At 36.6% G+C, this 14,825-nt stretch overlaps 1 protein-coding gene across 1 annotated transcript; it reads right to left on the minus strand.

The window, feature by feature from the left end:
• Positions 1 to 858: 858 nt before the first annotated feature.
• On the minus strand, positions 859 to 2,970 carry LOC114169705 (amidophosphoribosyltransferase, chloroplastic-like). Its single transcript, XM_028054971.1, has one exon. It carries the CDS (start codon positions 2,846 to 2,848, stop codon positions 1,169 to 1,171), a length of 1,680 nt encoding a protein of 559 aa, XP_027910772.1. The 5' UTR covers positions 2,849 to 2,970; the 3' UTR covers positions 859 to 1,168.
• Between the last annotated feature and the right edge of the window lie 11,855 nt (positions 2,971 to 14,825).

The following is a 14,825-nucleotide window of genomic DNA, read 5'->3' on the forward strand; positions in this document are numbered from 1 at the left end:
TATGTGCAACTCATGTTAATCGTTATCAAAAGAACACTTTTGTACCACCATATACCATTTTTAATTACCATTACATCAATCCAATTCTCATTCTCCTACCATACATCATCCACACTGGATTACACCTTTCATATTTCCTTCGAAGACCTTTCTCATACACCTTTGAGGGTATAAACTTTGCAGATGAAAAGATTTTGTGGAACAAATGTTGCATAGATTATGACATAGACATGCATAAGCACCATCTTGCATCAGCTTATCCATTAAATGATTTTTTGTGGTATTGCTGCCAATTTTGCATTTATGCAGTAAGTAGTTAAAGTACACTAAAAATTACTTTTGCTAAACCTGATCGTGACTACCACGCACCATAAAAACCTGATTGTGGTTGTTAGGAATGCACTATTGTACTTCAGTCGACAACCTTGGACATGAATCCCAAAATGTTGACCACAATGTCTTGTGAAATAAAAGAAATGAAGACAGCAAATAAACTGATTTAATTTTACAGAATTTGCTGTAATCTCTAAATTCCATCACAAATTAGAGTCATTTGCTAATAAGCCTATACAGGAAGATGATACAGTATTTTTTTTTTCAGAAATATATTTAACTTAACATTCATGTAAAAATGAAAACAGAAAACAAAGTTTAACATACTGCCACATGAAAACTTGGCCTTTCGTTTTAATGTTGTTCACAGAACAAAACATTGCCCCACTCTTAACTGAGTTCTACAATTTTAAGTTACCAAGTAAACAGAAAGTTGAGTTTCTTTTAAAATGGTTACTCCTCTGTTTCACGGACTCGAACAAATATATATATATATATATATACAGATAAAAAGAGATGGAAAACTACCATCCAAGAAAATCCAAGGTGCATTTGAAAAGACCCTGTGTTGAAAAATAAAAAAGAAGAGTATCAAAAGTTCTTATACCATGGTTTGTTCTAAATTCTAAATAACAAAAGCAGCTCCATATATCAGATCAGATGAGAAACGCATAATCGGTCTTCAGAATCCAAATGAACTAACGAAGCTCACCAGCATGGTTGAAAGAATGGTTTGACCGATATTATCTCTCACCACATCACATAAGTAGTATCAATTAGGCTTAACACTGTAACAAAACCAGAAACAGGAGATAACTGTGAAAAACTATTACCACTAACTACCAACCTCGATTTGGTTTCGGTTTGCTTGAACCCAACCACCACCAATAGATTCCAAATTCCCATTCAAGCCATCATCAACAAAGTCCCCAACTTTCTTCACCTTGAGCTCTGTAGGCTCAACAGGGTAATTCCCAGAGAAGCAAGCATAGCAGAAATTAGGGCTTTCACTCCCCAGCAACTTCTTCAAGCTATCAAAGGGCAAAAAGGCAAGAGAATCCGACCCAATGAAGTTCCTTATCTCTTCCACACTCATTCTATTGGAAATCAACTCTTCTGTACTGGGAGTATCAACCCCATAATAGCAAGACCCAATAATGGGAGGGCTTGCAATCCTCATGTGAACCTCCTTGGCACCAGCTTCCTTCAACAACCTAACAATCTTGGACGAGGTGGTTCCTCTCACAATGGAATCATCCACAACCACCACACGTTTACCCTCAAGCACAGCACGCACGGGTGAGAGTTTCAGCTTCACACCAAAGTCCCTAATCTTCTGAGAGGGCTCAATGAAAGTCCTCCCAACATAGTGCGACCTGATCAAACCCTGCTGAAAGGGAACCCCAGCTTTTGCAGCATACCCAAGCGCAGCCACAACACCAGAATCAGGAACAGCAATCACAACATCACAATCCACGGGACTCTCAGTGGCTAAAATCTCCCCGAATCTTCTGCGGGACTCGTACACAGACCTCCCGAAAACAACCGAATTCGGAAGCGCGAAGTAGATATGCTCGAAAATGCATTGCTTGGGTTGAGGATGGGACATCAGGCAGAGACTCTGAATACCGTTTTTATCCACCACGAGAACCTCGCCGGGGAAAACCTCTCTCTCGTACGTCGCTTCGATCAAATCAAGCGCGCACGTTTCGGAGGCGAACACGACGGCGCCGTTGCTCCTCCTCCCCATGACGAGGGGGCGAAAACCGAAGGGGTCACGAACGGCCACGAGTTTGTCCTCGGTGACAAAAACGAGGGAGTACGCGCCCTGGAGCTTCTCGCAGGCGTCGACGATGCGGAGGATGAAGGGGCGGTGCTTGGAGGTGGCGATGAGGTGGAGGACGACCTCGGTGTCGGAGGTGGTGTTGAAGATGGAGCCAGAGTCCTCGAGGTCGGACCGGAGAGCGCGGTAGTTGACGAGGTTACCGTTATGCGCGACACCGACGGAGCCGAATCTGTAACCGGCGACGAAGGGCTGGACGTTTTTGAGCATGGACTGTCCGGCGGTGGAGTAGCGGACGTGGCCGATGGCGAGGCTGCCGGGGAGCTGGTCCAGCTTGGACTCGTTGAAGACGTCGGAGACGAGGCCCACGCCGGTGATGGATTGGAGGACGTCGTTGTGAACGGTTACGATTCCGGCGCCTTCCTGGCCGCGGTGCTGGAGCGCGTGGAGGGCGAGGTAGCAGAGGCGGGAGGCCTCCGGGTCGCCGTAGATGCCGACGACGCCGCACTCCTCGCGCGGCTTCTCGTCATCATCCCACGCGCTGTCGTCCGCGGCTGGGGAAGAGATAACATCGGAAAGGGGGTTTTTGGAGGATACGAGGAGGAGAGATTTGACGGCGGAGCGAGGGGGCGTGGGAAGTATTGAGGGCGTTTTGGGAAAAGCGTGGGTGTGATTGAAAGGCAGAGAAGAAGGTTTTGAAAGAGTGAGTGATGCTGCTGTTGTTGCGGCCATCACTTTGACTCTGAGATTGGAGCGAGTGACGAAACTAAGGAACACCAATGCTTCTTCTAGGTTTGGTTTCGTGAGTTAACTTTCCTTTACTTTACTTTTTTTTTCTTCTTCTCCTTTATTTTTTTTTCCTTCTATTATACATACTTATATATGCATGGTGGAAGTCGTTTCCCTTGAAAAGGAAAATGCAAACATTCACGCCTTATCGAACAACCCTTCTCCTGGCCCAAACACCACAATTTTGGGCTTTCTCCTTCGTGCACCCAAAGAAAGTCCCTTTACACCCCCCTTTCCGGAAAGTAACTCTTAAAACGGATTTTTTTTTTAATTTTTTAATTTTAGGACTTTTTCAAATCAGCAAATGTTACCAAACATGTGTATTGGGAATGATTGTTCGCAGATACGAAAATAGGAAATTTTATGTATTTGGAAACGAGTGATATTTTTGTATACTTTTAAGAATGATGGTTCCGAAAACATATAGTGGCCCACATGCATATTTAATTGTGTGAAACGAATATCTATCTACATCTTACAAAAAGTCGTTTTTCTTTTACATTCATTTAATTTGAAAATTATGATTTCTTTTTGTTGTATTTGGATAACACTTGTATATTTTATCATGTAAAACCAATATCTACTTACAAAAAGTCGTTTTTTTTTTTTACGTTCATTTAATTTGAAAAGTATGATTTCTTTTTGTTGTATTCGGGACAAAAGGGAATGAAAAATAATACAAATAAAAGGAAAGAAAAAGAAAAAGAAGGAAAATGATTTTTTTTTATTGCTGTTTGATATAAATAAAAGGTTTTTTTTCTTTATGTTTATTCATTTGGATTCACAGCGAGAAAAATATACACTTTGTATTCGTAAAATGATATTAGTATTTTTAGATAAAATCGAATATACAGTATAATTTAGGATCTCGTTGCAAATCAAAGGAAATCCTTTCCTAATTTTACTCCAAAATAAAGGGGAAAAACCCGCGTAAAGCGATTTTCTTTTTTTTGGAATTATTTTCCAAATGTAAAAACATTTTGAAAATATATGAATCTGACTTTTTTTAAAACTAAATTGAAATAAAACACTCATGAAAATATTATTATTCTTATTAATAATATTAATAAAGTGACTAAATAATATTAACAGAACAAAATATTTGTTGTTGTCGTTTCACTGTCTTAAAGAAATATAAGATCAAATATCTGACAGTTTATTACATGACATATTGACATCATAATATCATTTCATATTATATACTAACAAAATAAATGGTTAATTTGATTAAATAATATATTATTATTATTATTATTATTAGGTAGATTTATCACATATCTAGTAAGTTTTTATAATCTTTTATTTTATAATATATCTTATGGGATCCATAAACCTATAAACATGCATGGTATTCTTTTAGGGAGTACAATCATATTCGTATATAGTATATATTTGCTTAAGTCTGCATATTGATATAGGAAGTTTGACGTGAATTTAAGTATACTCTCTCTCTAACAATTTAATTTATTAAAATATTTTTTATTTATTTATCATATCTATCAAATCATTTACAAACTTTTATAAACTTTATTTTCAAATCTCTTCCCTTTCACTTCTTCATCTCTTAAAACAAATAGTACTACAATTCCTCTTTATCCTCTCAAATCCATTTATTTAGTCTTCATAAAATCCATCATTTGAAGCACAAACACTTAAAGATTATAGTGTTGTTTGTTTTAAGAGATAATGAGGTGAAAATAAAGATATTTAAAAGTAAAATTTGTAAAAAATTATGAATGATTTGATTATATGACAGATAACAAAATTATGTTAATACAAGAAAAAATAAGATTACAATTTTACTCTTATAGTTAAAATTAATATAAAATAAAACGTAATAAATTAAATTAAATTAAATTCAAAATAAAAGATAAATTGTTATTTTTTAAATAAAAATAGTAATTAATGTAGTTAATTTGAAATAAAATGTAATTGGTTGAAAATATTTTTAATTAACTATTAAAGTATAATATAATTAATAATTTTAAATTAATTATTATTGTCATCAATATTTTTATTACTATTTTATTTAGATGTTATATTATCTTTTTCAGTTATTTTTAAATGCTTTTTATTTCATTATTATTAGTATTATTATTTCTATTTTTTTTATTATTATTATCATTGTCATGCAGAAGAAAATTTGAAAAAAAAGGTATTTTGGAAACTATACAATTAAATTAATGAGATGTATTTATCTTGAAATCTACTCCTTTTGAGGATCAATCTTTTTTCCTAACACCCAAATTAATTTTTTCTAATTAATGCAAATACCCTAAAATAAAGTAGGGGTGAGCGAAGTCAGGTTGAATCGGGTTCGGGTTCATTATGCTCAATCCAGCATAACCCAAATTTAATATTTTAAAATCCAATTCGACTATTTTAGTTGTCGAGTTATTTGAATATGGATAATATTGGTTACGGTTAAATACGGTCGGGTTGTTCGAACTTAACTTTAATTTGAATAAATAATAAAAAAATTATTGAATTTAAATAAATATATTCACTAAATTTATAAAATTAATAATTTTTGTAAGTATATCAACCATTGATGGAATAATGAATCTGCAGCTACAAAAGAAAGAACATACATGCTTGGATCTAACCGTACACCTCCTCGCTTGGTTATGGCACATATATACCCTTGCCTATTAACTGAGATGGAAACCACAAAGCTCATATGTGATTCCTCTTCTGATATTTGCAACCACAAATAGTGCCTCCCAATCTGAAAAACATAAATGATAATAAATTATCACATGCATAGTCAATAAGAGAAGATAGAACATACTACTTTAGTGATTCTAATTATGACAGGTACTCTAGATGTGTGATATACTTACTAATACTCTAAAAACATCAAACTTAAATACCAATTCTTAATAGCTTAATTTAATGCACTTTCATAATAGGTTTCCACTTGGTACATTGTAACAGAGAAACATTCAAATACAACTGATAATATTGAAATATATTTTGCGACTTGTTCTATAGAAGGCCAATGGACCTTCATTATCTAAATCGTTTCAATTTTTCTAAGACTAATATTAACATAAAAAAATATGAATAATAAGTCATTCAATTAAAGATAGACATGTTAGTTGTCAAGCTTTTCAAATGCAACTTGAAATTTGATTGCTGCATCTAACATCATATATGTGGAATTCCACCTTGTGGGAACATTAAGACACAACAATTTTTTGCATTCAATTTTTGAAAACTCTATGCACTCTCTAAACTTAGCCAATCTTTGTGGTGAAGACCTTGCAAATCTTACAGCATTCCTAATACTTGTGATTAAATTGTGCAACTCTTTTAAGCCATCACTCACAACTAAGTTTGGTATATGAGCACAACACCTCATATGGAAAAATTGTCCATCCATTACTAATCCACCTATATTCTTCATCTTTTTTTTAAAAATATGTAGCAGCCACATCATTAGATGATGCATTATCAACAGTGAGTGTTGACACATTCCTAATTCCCCATTCCCTTAAAATTTCTTCAAATTTCCTTCCAATGGTTTCCCCTTTATGCTTAGGTAGGACTGAAAAACTAATTATCCTTTTTTTATACCTCTAATCATTGTTTATGAAATGTGCAGTGAGTGTTAGGTAGCCTAAGTTCTGAATTGATGTCCAACAATCGGTAGTGAGTGCTACTCTAACAGAATTTGACTTAAAGAACTCCTTTAACCTAACTTTTTCATCCATATACAATTGAAAACAATCTCTAGCTATGGTGAATCTTGATGGGACAACAAACAAAGGTTGTATTTGTCTGCACAAGATCTTAAAACCCCCACCCTCCACCACCTTGAATGGTTTTTCATCCACAATAACAAACATAGCAATGGCCTTTCGACAAGCTTCAACATTATACTTTTGGGGTGTTGCAAGGAGACTGTTATTGTCACCACTTTTAAAGGTGAGAGTTGTTTGGTTGGGGTCATTAATGGCAGCAAATGGATATTTAGGACACAACCTTTTAAGATGATTAAGAAGGTTAGATGCTCCATGTATCTTTGGATCACATCTAAATTGCTTACCACAATGATTACATGTTGCAATTGAATCTGTGGATTCAAGAGATCTTGTGAAGTGGTCCCAAACAACAAAGGTTGTTTTCTTACCACTAGCATTTGGTTTTCCCTTCCTACAGCTCCTACAAGTTCAGTTGTAGGGTTTGACAGGTCAGATTGTTTTGAACTTGGAGGCAATTCTTGGCTATGTCTCTCCATCACAACTATAAAGAAAAAAATCATAATCAATAACTACCAATCATATATGTGTAATTTATTTTAGGGGACACATATCAATTAGCAAAATAGAAAACACCACAAAAGTAACATGCTCTTTTTATTCAGAAAAAAAAAATTATTCAATTAATCATAAGAAAGATAATAAAAAAATATTTGACACTATAAAGGAAACGAAAAAACCATTTAAAAACAGTAACGCATAATAACATTAAAACTTCTTAAAATACATAATAACATCACATTAATTCTTAAAAATATTATTATTAAATATATCTAAACTTTTTTTTTAAAATTGTATACTTTTCACAATAATATTATCATGCAAGCTATAATTTATTAAATAGAGATTTAAACTTTCTTAAATAAATAACTCTTAACATTATATTATCATTCAAGCTATAATTTATTAAATATATGATCTAAAGTTTCTTAAAACCATAAACTCTTCACGGTGATAGCTATAATTTTTTAAAATTTTACAAAAGATTTTAGCTTTAAAATAGAATTTTAGGATTAAAGTAATAATATAGTTGTTTAAATAGAATTTTAAGATTGAAGTAATAATATAGTTAAAGAAAAGGGTGAGATTGATACCGTGAAAAAGTTGAAATGATGGACACAATTGAGGAACTGGAGAGTACATACTAACAGTTGAGATTAAAACAGACAAAATATGTTTAAGGGCTTAATTAGACCCCTCTACTGTTCTTGATATTTATTTATATAATGAAGGAGATACAAAGAAGTTGAAACATTAAAGGCTGCAACTAGGTGCTAGGTTAGAGGTTATCCAACACTCAACCTCCTAGCTTACACATCATGATTGCCTAGATATATTAATTACTTCTACACTCCCCTTCAAGCTGGAGCATACAAATTGTATGTACCCAGCTTGGAACAAATAAACTCAATTCGAGGTCCCTTTAATGACTTGGTCAACATGTCTGCGAGTTGGTCATTCGATCCCACAAACTCAATACATATTTCCTTTGCCAACAACTTTTTACGAACAAAATGACAGTCTATTTCTATATGTTTTGTTCTCTCGTGAAACACTGGATTTGAAGCAATGTGGAGAGTAGCTTGATTATCGCAATACATCTTCATAGTCTTGATGTCACAAAACTTAAGTTCTTGAAGAAATTGCTTCACCCATATAAGTTCACATGTTAGTGATGCCATGGCTCTATATTCAGCTTCAGCTGTCGATCTAGCTACTACACTATGCTTCTTACTTTTCCATGAAATAATATTACCTCCAAGGAATACACAGTATCCAATAGTAGATTGTCTGTCCATAGGAGATCCTGCCAAATCCGCATTACAATATCCAGAGACATGAAAGCTTCCTCGATCTTCATATAACAACCCTTGCCCGGGAGCCTTTTTTAGGTACCTTAGAATGCGAATGATAGAATTCCAATGGCCAACACATGGAGACTGCATAAACTGACTAACCACTCCAACTGCAAAGGATAGATCTGGCCTTGTAATGGTGAGGTAAATTAGTTTTCCAACCAGCCTCCTGTATCTTTCAGGGTCAAAGAATAATTCACCTTCTTCAATTGTTAACTTTTGATTTGGGTCCATAGGACTCTCTACTGGTTTACAATCAATCATACCAGTTTCTTGTAGGATATCAAGAGCATACTTCCTTTGAGAGATTACAATGCCATGTTTAGACTGTGCCACTTCAATGCCCAAGAAGTATTTGAGGCTTCCCAAATCCTTGGTTTGAAAATGCCTACACAAGTGCTCCTTTAATTGAGATATGCCAACAATATCATTTCCTGTAATGACTATATCATCAACATATACTATTAGGTAGATACATTTCCCAGGAGAAGTATGCGAGTAAAAGACCGAGTAATCTGCCTCACTGCGTCTTAACCCAAAACTTTGAACAATGGAGCTGAATTTTTCAAACCAGGCACGTGGTGATTGTTTGAGGGCGTATAAAGAGCGATGCAATTTGCACACCATACTAGACTCCCCCTAAGCAACAAATCCAGGAGGTTGCTCCATGTAGACTTCTTCCTCAAGATTACCATGAAGGAAAGCATTCTTGATGTCCAATTGATGAAGTGGCCAATGATGAATGGCGGCCATTGCAAAGAAGAGTCGAATAGCAGTCATTTTCGCCACAAGAGAGAAAGTGTCACAATAGTCAAGGCCATAAATTTGAGTGTACCCTTTGGCAACTAATCGGGCTTTGAGCCTATCAACCTGACCGTCAGAGCCAACCTTAACTGCATATACCCATCGACAACCAACCGCCTTCTTGCCCGGTAGGAGGGGCATGAGCTCCCAAGTATGGTTGTGTTCAAGAGCTTGGATTTCTGCAATCATGGCTTGTCGCCATCCAGGATGATCAAGTGCTTCCTTCACATTTTTGGGAATAGGAATAGAAGACACTGAAGATAAAAGAGAACAATAGGAAAGCGACAATTTGTGATAACTAAGAAAATTATAAATGGGATGGGGGTTCCAAGTGGAACGAATACCTTTTCTGAGAGCAATGGGCCAACCAGAATTGCCTTCATCAGGAGGCATGGGAGCAAGAGACGAAGGAGAAGGATCTGAAGTCGAGGATTCACCATATTCTTGGATAATTGGACTATCCGTCAGAGTCATGTGTTGGAGGTCGGGACTCGGGAAGGTATCAGTAGGTGGGGATGGGGGCTCGAGAGGAGGTGGAGTAGGACTCGGATTGACAGAGACATCTGAGATAGGGGACTCAACCACAGGAAGAGGGAGGACTTGTTGTATGACATGAGTGTCTTGAACAGAGGAAGAGAAATAAGGGGTTTGTTCAAAGAATGTGACATTGGTAGACATGTAGTATTTCTTGGTTTCAGGAGAGTAACACCGATACCATTTTTGAAGACGAGAATAGCCCAAGAAGACACATTTGAGAGCATGAGCAGAAAGTTTATCTAAACCTGGAGACAAGTTGTGAACAAAACATACACAACCAAAAACCCGAGAAGGAATGTGAAAAAGAGGGTTTATCTGGAAACAAGATGGAGACAAGGACTTTATGATTGAGAGAGGAGGAGGGCATCTGGTTAATAAGAAAACATGCAGTTAAGAGGGCATCTCCCCAATGATGGACAGGGATATGAGCACCAAGCAAAAGTGTACGAGCAGTTTCAACCAAGTGTCGATTTTTTCATTCTGCTATACTGTTTTGCTATGGTGTGTGTGGACAAGTGGACTGATACAAGATACCATGTGAACTTAAAACTGCAGACAAAGCAGATGAGAAGTACTCTTTGGCATTGTCACTTCTTAAGATTTTGATTACTCGACTGAATTGATTCTTGATTTCGTGTAAAAAAGATGTGAATATGGATAACAATTCAGAACGATCTTTCATAAGATAAACCCAAGTACATCGTGAAAATTCATCAATGAAAGTAACAAAATACCTAAAACCAAAAGACGAAATACGACTAGGTCCCCAAATATCGGAATGAATGATGGAGAAACTAGAATTACATTGTGATAAAGACTTTTTAGGAAAAGCAGATCTAACATGTTTTCCTAGTTAACATGATTCACATTCTAAGGTTTTGAGACCACTAAGTTCAGGACACATTTTTTTTAACTTGGACAGATGAGGGTGACCAAGTCGATCATGTAACACTTTAGGACTAGGAGCTGCAACACATGACACTCGTGGACGATATCCAAAATGATATAAACCGCCGGCTTCATATCCTTCTCCAATCTGTCTCCCCGAACCACGCTCCTGTATAACAAAAGATTTGTGATCAAAGGTTACTGAACAGTTGAACAATTTGGTTAACTGGCTTAAGGAAATTAAATTAAAGGGACAATTAGGGACAAAAAGGACAGATTTTAGAGTTAGGGAGAGAGACATGATGACTCGACCGACTCCCTTTGAGGAAGTTTTAGAGCCATTGGCAAGGGTTATAAAATGAGGTTTATCTTGAAATGAAATGGTTGAGAACAAAGAGGTATTACCAGAGATGTGGTCAGAAGCACCGAAATCAATTACCCATGAATTGTGACTTTCAATGGATTGAGAAATGCAAGTTGTTGAAGTACTCGGGGCTTAAGATGATTGTGTCAGGCTACTGGACTTGAGACGTAGGTACTCTTGATACTCGTCCTCAGTGAACTTGGACTCAGTAGTGTCAGCCTGAGAGACATTGGCAGTCTTAGAAGGAAAGCCATGTAAGGAGTAACAGTTTTCCTGAGTGTGACCCATCCTCTTGCAATACGTGCATTGAGAACGTCCACGGCCTCCATGTCCACCTCCTCTAGGTCCACGTCCTCCTCTTCCTCGAGTTGCGGCCATAACAGATGATTCTACTCGAGCATGAAATTCTTGAATTTCAAGTGTTGGGACTTTCGGGACACGAATCATACGCTGGATCAGGGTGTCCATGGAAGGGACTTCATGAGAGGTCAAAAGTTTATCTCTAATGTGATTGAAGTCTAGATGAATGACGCGAAGAATCATCACCATATAGTATTTGTCCAGCTTCTTCTTCATTTCATCTGAAGCGTCGACTTCGAGAAACATCCGCAGGTCTTCCACGGCTAATTGTGCTTCATTCACGAAGGAGATCATGTCATGATTGATCATTTTCAGAGATGCCAACTTGTCCGCCGAATCATATAGGCGTTGGATATCGTTGGCATAGATATTCTGAGTCCTCTTCCAAAATGAGTGACATGTTTTGAATGCCCTAAGAGACATTAACAGTCTCGGCTCCACGGATTGCCACAACAAGGCACACAATTGAAAATCTGCTTGCTTCCACTGTTTAGCTTTTTCTTGAGGCACATGGCTTCCGTCTTTCTCAAGGTGGTTATGATGTCCTTGACCAAGGAACCACATCTCGACGACAGCGGACCAGGAGAGGTAATTTTGTCCATCTAGCTTCTCAGAAGTAATGGAAGGACTTCCAGAGAATGAAATAACACTTCCAAAGGCCATTTCTGATCAAGGGAACAAAAAATAGAGAGTAGAAACGCAAAAAATAGTGGAGATTTTTAAACGACCGAGGGAGATGTCCGCAAGGGTGACATCTTGACCTCACTGAATCGGAGTTTTGAGGGTTAGAACAACAACAAAAGACTCCGGCGAGAGCTACAGAGGTGGCACTGTGACGTTCCGATCAGCAGAAGGCGACGCGTGGGCTGCACGCGCCTGTTCGCAACGGAAAAGACGCGACGCATGGCGGCGCGTGGACGGGAGGCTGGTTCCGGCACTGGTGGGGGTGACTGTCACTCGGAGCGGTGCTCCAGATTCAGTGGTCCCCGGCGAAAACTGAGGTGGCCAGAGACGACGTGCCTATTCGCAGCGGAGAAGATGGGGCGCGTGGTGGCACGTGGACAGGAGGCTGGTTCTAGCACCGGTGGGGGTGGCTGTCGCTCGGAGAGGCGCTCCAGATTCAGTGGTCGCTGGTGAAAACTTAGGTGGCCGGAGACGGCGGCCGGCGGCGAACAGTGGTGGACGGCGGCGGAACAGTGGCAGATAGTGACGATTTTGTGAACAGTGACAGTGGGTAGCTTTGGATAGTGTTTTATGGCAGTGAACAGCTGCATACAGTGATTAACAGTGACAGATGGCGACGGACAGCTGCGGACGATGGCAACAAGTGTCGATGGACAGACCAGACGGAAACCAGAGCGGGATCGACCCGCTCTGATACCAAGTTGAGATTAAAACAGACAAAATATGTTTGAGGGCTTAATTAGACCCCTCTACTGTTCCTGATATTTATATATATGATGAAGGAGATACAAAGAAGTTGAAACATTAAAGGCTGCAACTAGGTGCTAGGTTAGAGGTTATCCAACACTCAACCTCCTAGCTTACACATCATGATTGTCTAGATATACTAATTACTTCTACACTAACAATATTATAGAATTGAAAAATATGAAAGTGAGGAAATGAATGAAAGCAATGTATAATTTACTAATCTAAAACCCTCAGCTTTTCCAAATGTTGCAATTTTGTAGAGCAAGCCAAAAGTAAAAAATCCACAAAATCAAGCAAACAAACATGGGTTCTTTTTTCACTATGTGAAATAGGGAATAAAAAAGTTACTTTTTTTGTGAAATGGGAACCATGAGTGAAGAAGGGAAGGGTTGTGGTATGTGGTAGGGTGAAGGTTCAATAAAAATGCAACAATAGTGTGCAGTAACACGAGGGTGAAGGTTCAATAAAGATTCAATTTATATATTCATATTCTCTTCCCTTCTTTCTCATGCATTATATTTGATGTATCTAAATCTAAAATTGTTATAAATATGAGATATAATAGAGGGAAATTTATTTTAATTCTTTTGTATTATGCTTAGGTATAATGGTCATAAATACCCTCTATTATAATTACAAATTTTTCCAGAAAATGCTATATTGTTCTATTATAGCGCAATACATAAAGACACTTGAACATAATTACAATCACAAGTAACAATCATAGAGTTGAGGTTTCAAGATTCCATCACGCTGACTCATACAATGTGGATATACGATTATAAATATGTGCTCCATTATAATATCACTGGAAGACACTAACTACAACCAACAATGGAAAAGGAAGGGATCATACCCTTAAACTCAAATAAAACACAGAGGCGGTATGATTTTTTATTTTTTATTTTTGTAAAATAGGAGGTTATAGGTGAAAAACATGTTGCAGAAAGGAAATGCCTTTATATGTTCTCAGAGGATTTTGTTTATTTATAATTTGTTTTGTGGCTTCAACTTTCCATTGTGTATTAGCATTTTTAGTTAGGGACACCTTGCGTTCTAGTTAGGAATTTTATTATTACTAAATTCTTTTGATTATAAAAAAAAATCCAATCAAAAGGATGTCCAGAGGTAGGAATGTGAGTTCTTGTCTGCTTTCATTGCCATTGGGGTAAAATCTTATTTAGTGTTACGAGAAATTTCATTTAAAAAGCTCATACATTATCTTATGACAAATTTTTAAAATATCTAACATAATAAACAATAGAGATTGATAGATGATATATCATATCAATTATCACAGCAATCATGCGTATAACATTATTTGAAAGACCTTACGAATCACGTCAGGTTACAATTTAAAACTAGAGATTAGAAAGTTTTACTTACATTGCCATGCTTTATAAAAAAAAAAAAAAATCGAGTCAAATATTTATTTACTCTAATGATATGTTATGGATAATATTCAATATTTGATAATTTATAATCATAAATTTTACTCGTTGGATTTTATCTGCGTGACTCAGTCTATATGTAAATTGATCAGTATAACAAAATTTGAGTGCAACATAGCAGCTAGGTGTGTACAACTTTTGCATATGAATTGTAATAACGTTTATATTTAATTATAATTTCAATATCCTTTTATAATTCATTATTTTAACAGATTTGGTGTAAGTATAATTATTGTCTTCCTAGGCTTCTTACTAAACATATTTGTCCAGTTAAAGTATAAGTTTCTTTGACTTGATTAATATATATCTATTCATGATAACAAAATTAATTCCATCTATTCCTTTCTATTTCTGCATGCAAAATTTTCAGCCGAATGAGAAGGATAACGTGACAACAATCGCCTTAAAAAATGTCCCCTCTTCTAGTTACCATAATTATTTTAATCAAATCTCTAATGTGCA

The sequence above is a fragment of the Vigna unguiculata genome, chromosome 11 (assembly GCF_004118075.2).
Source record: "Vigna unguiculata cultivar IT97K-499-35 chromosome 11, ASM411807v1, whole genome shotgun sequence".
NCBI lineage: Eukaryota > Viridiplantae > Streptophyta > Magnoliopsida > Fabales > Fabaceae > Vigna > Vigna unguiculata.

Bases quoted from the DNA above. Each gene is read 5' to 3' on its own strand.
- LOC114169705 (XM_028054971.1), bottom strand. From the start codon at position 2,848: ATGGCCGCAACAACAGCAGCATCACTCACTCTTTCAAAACCTTCTTCT.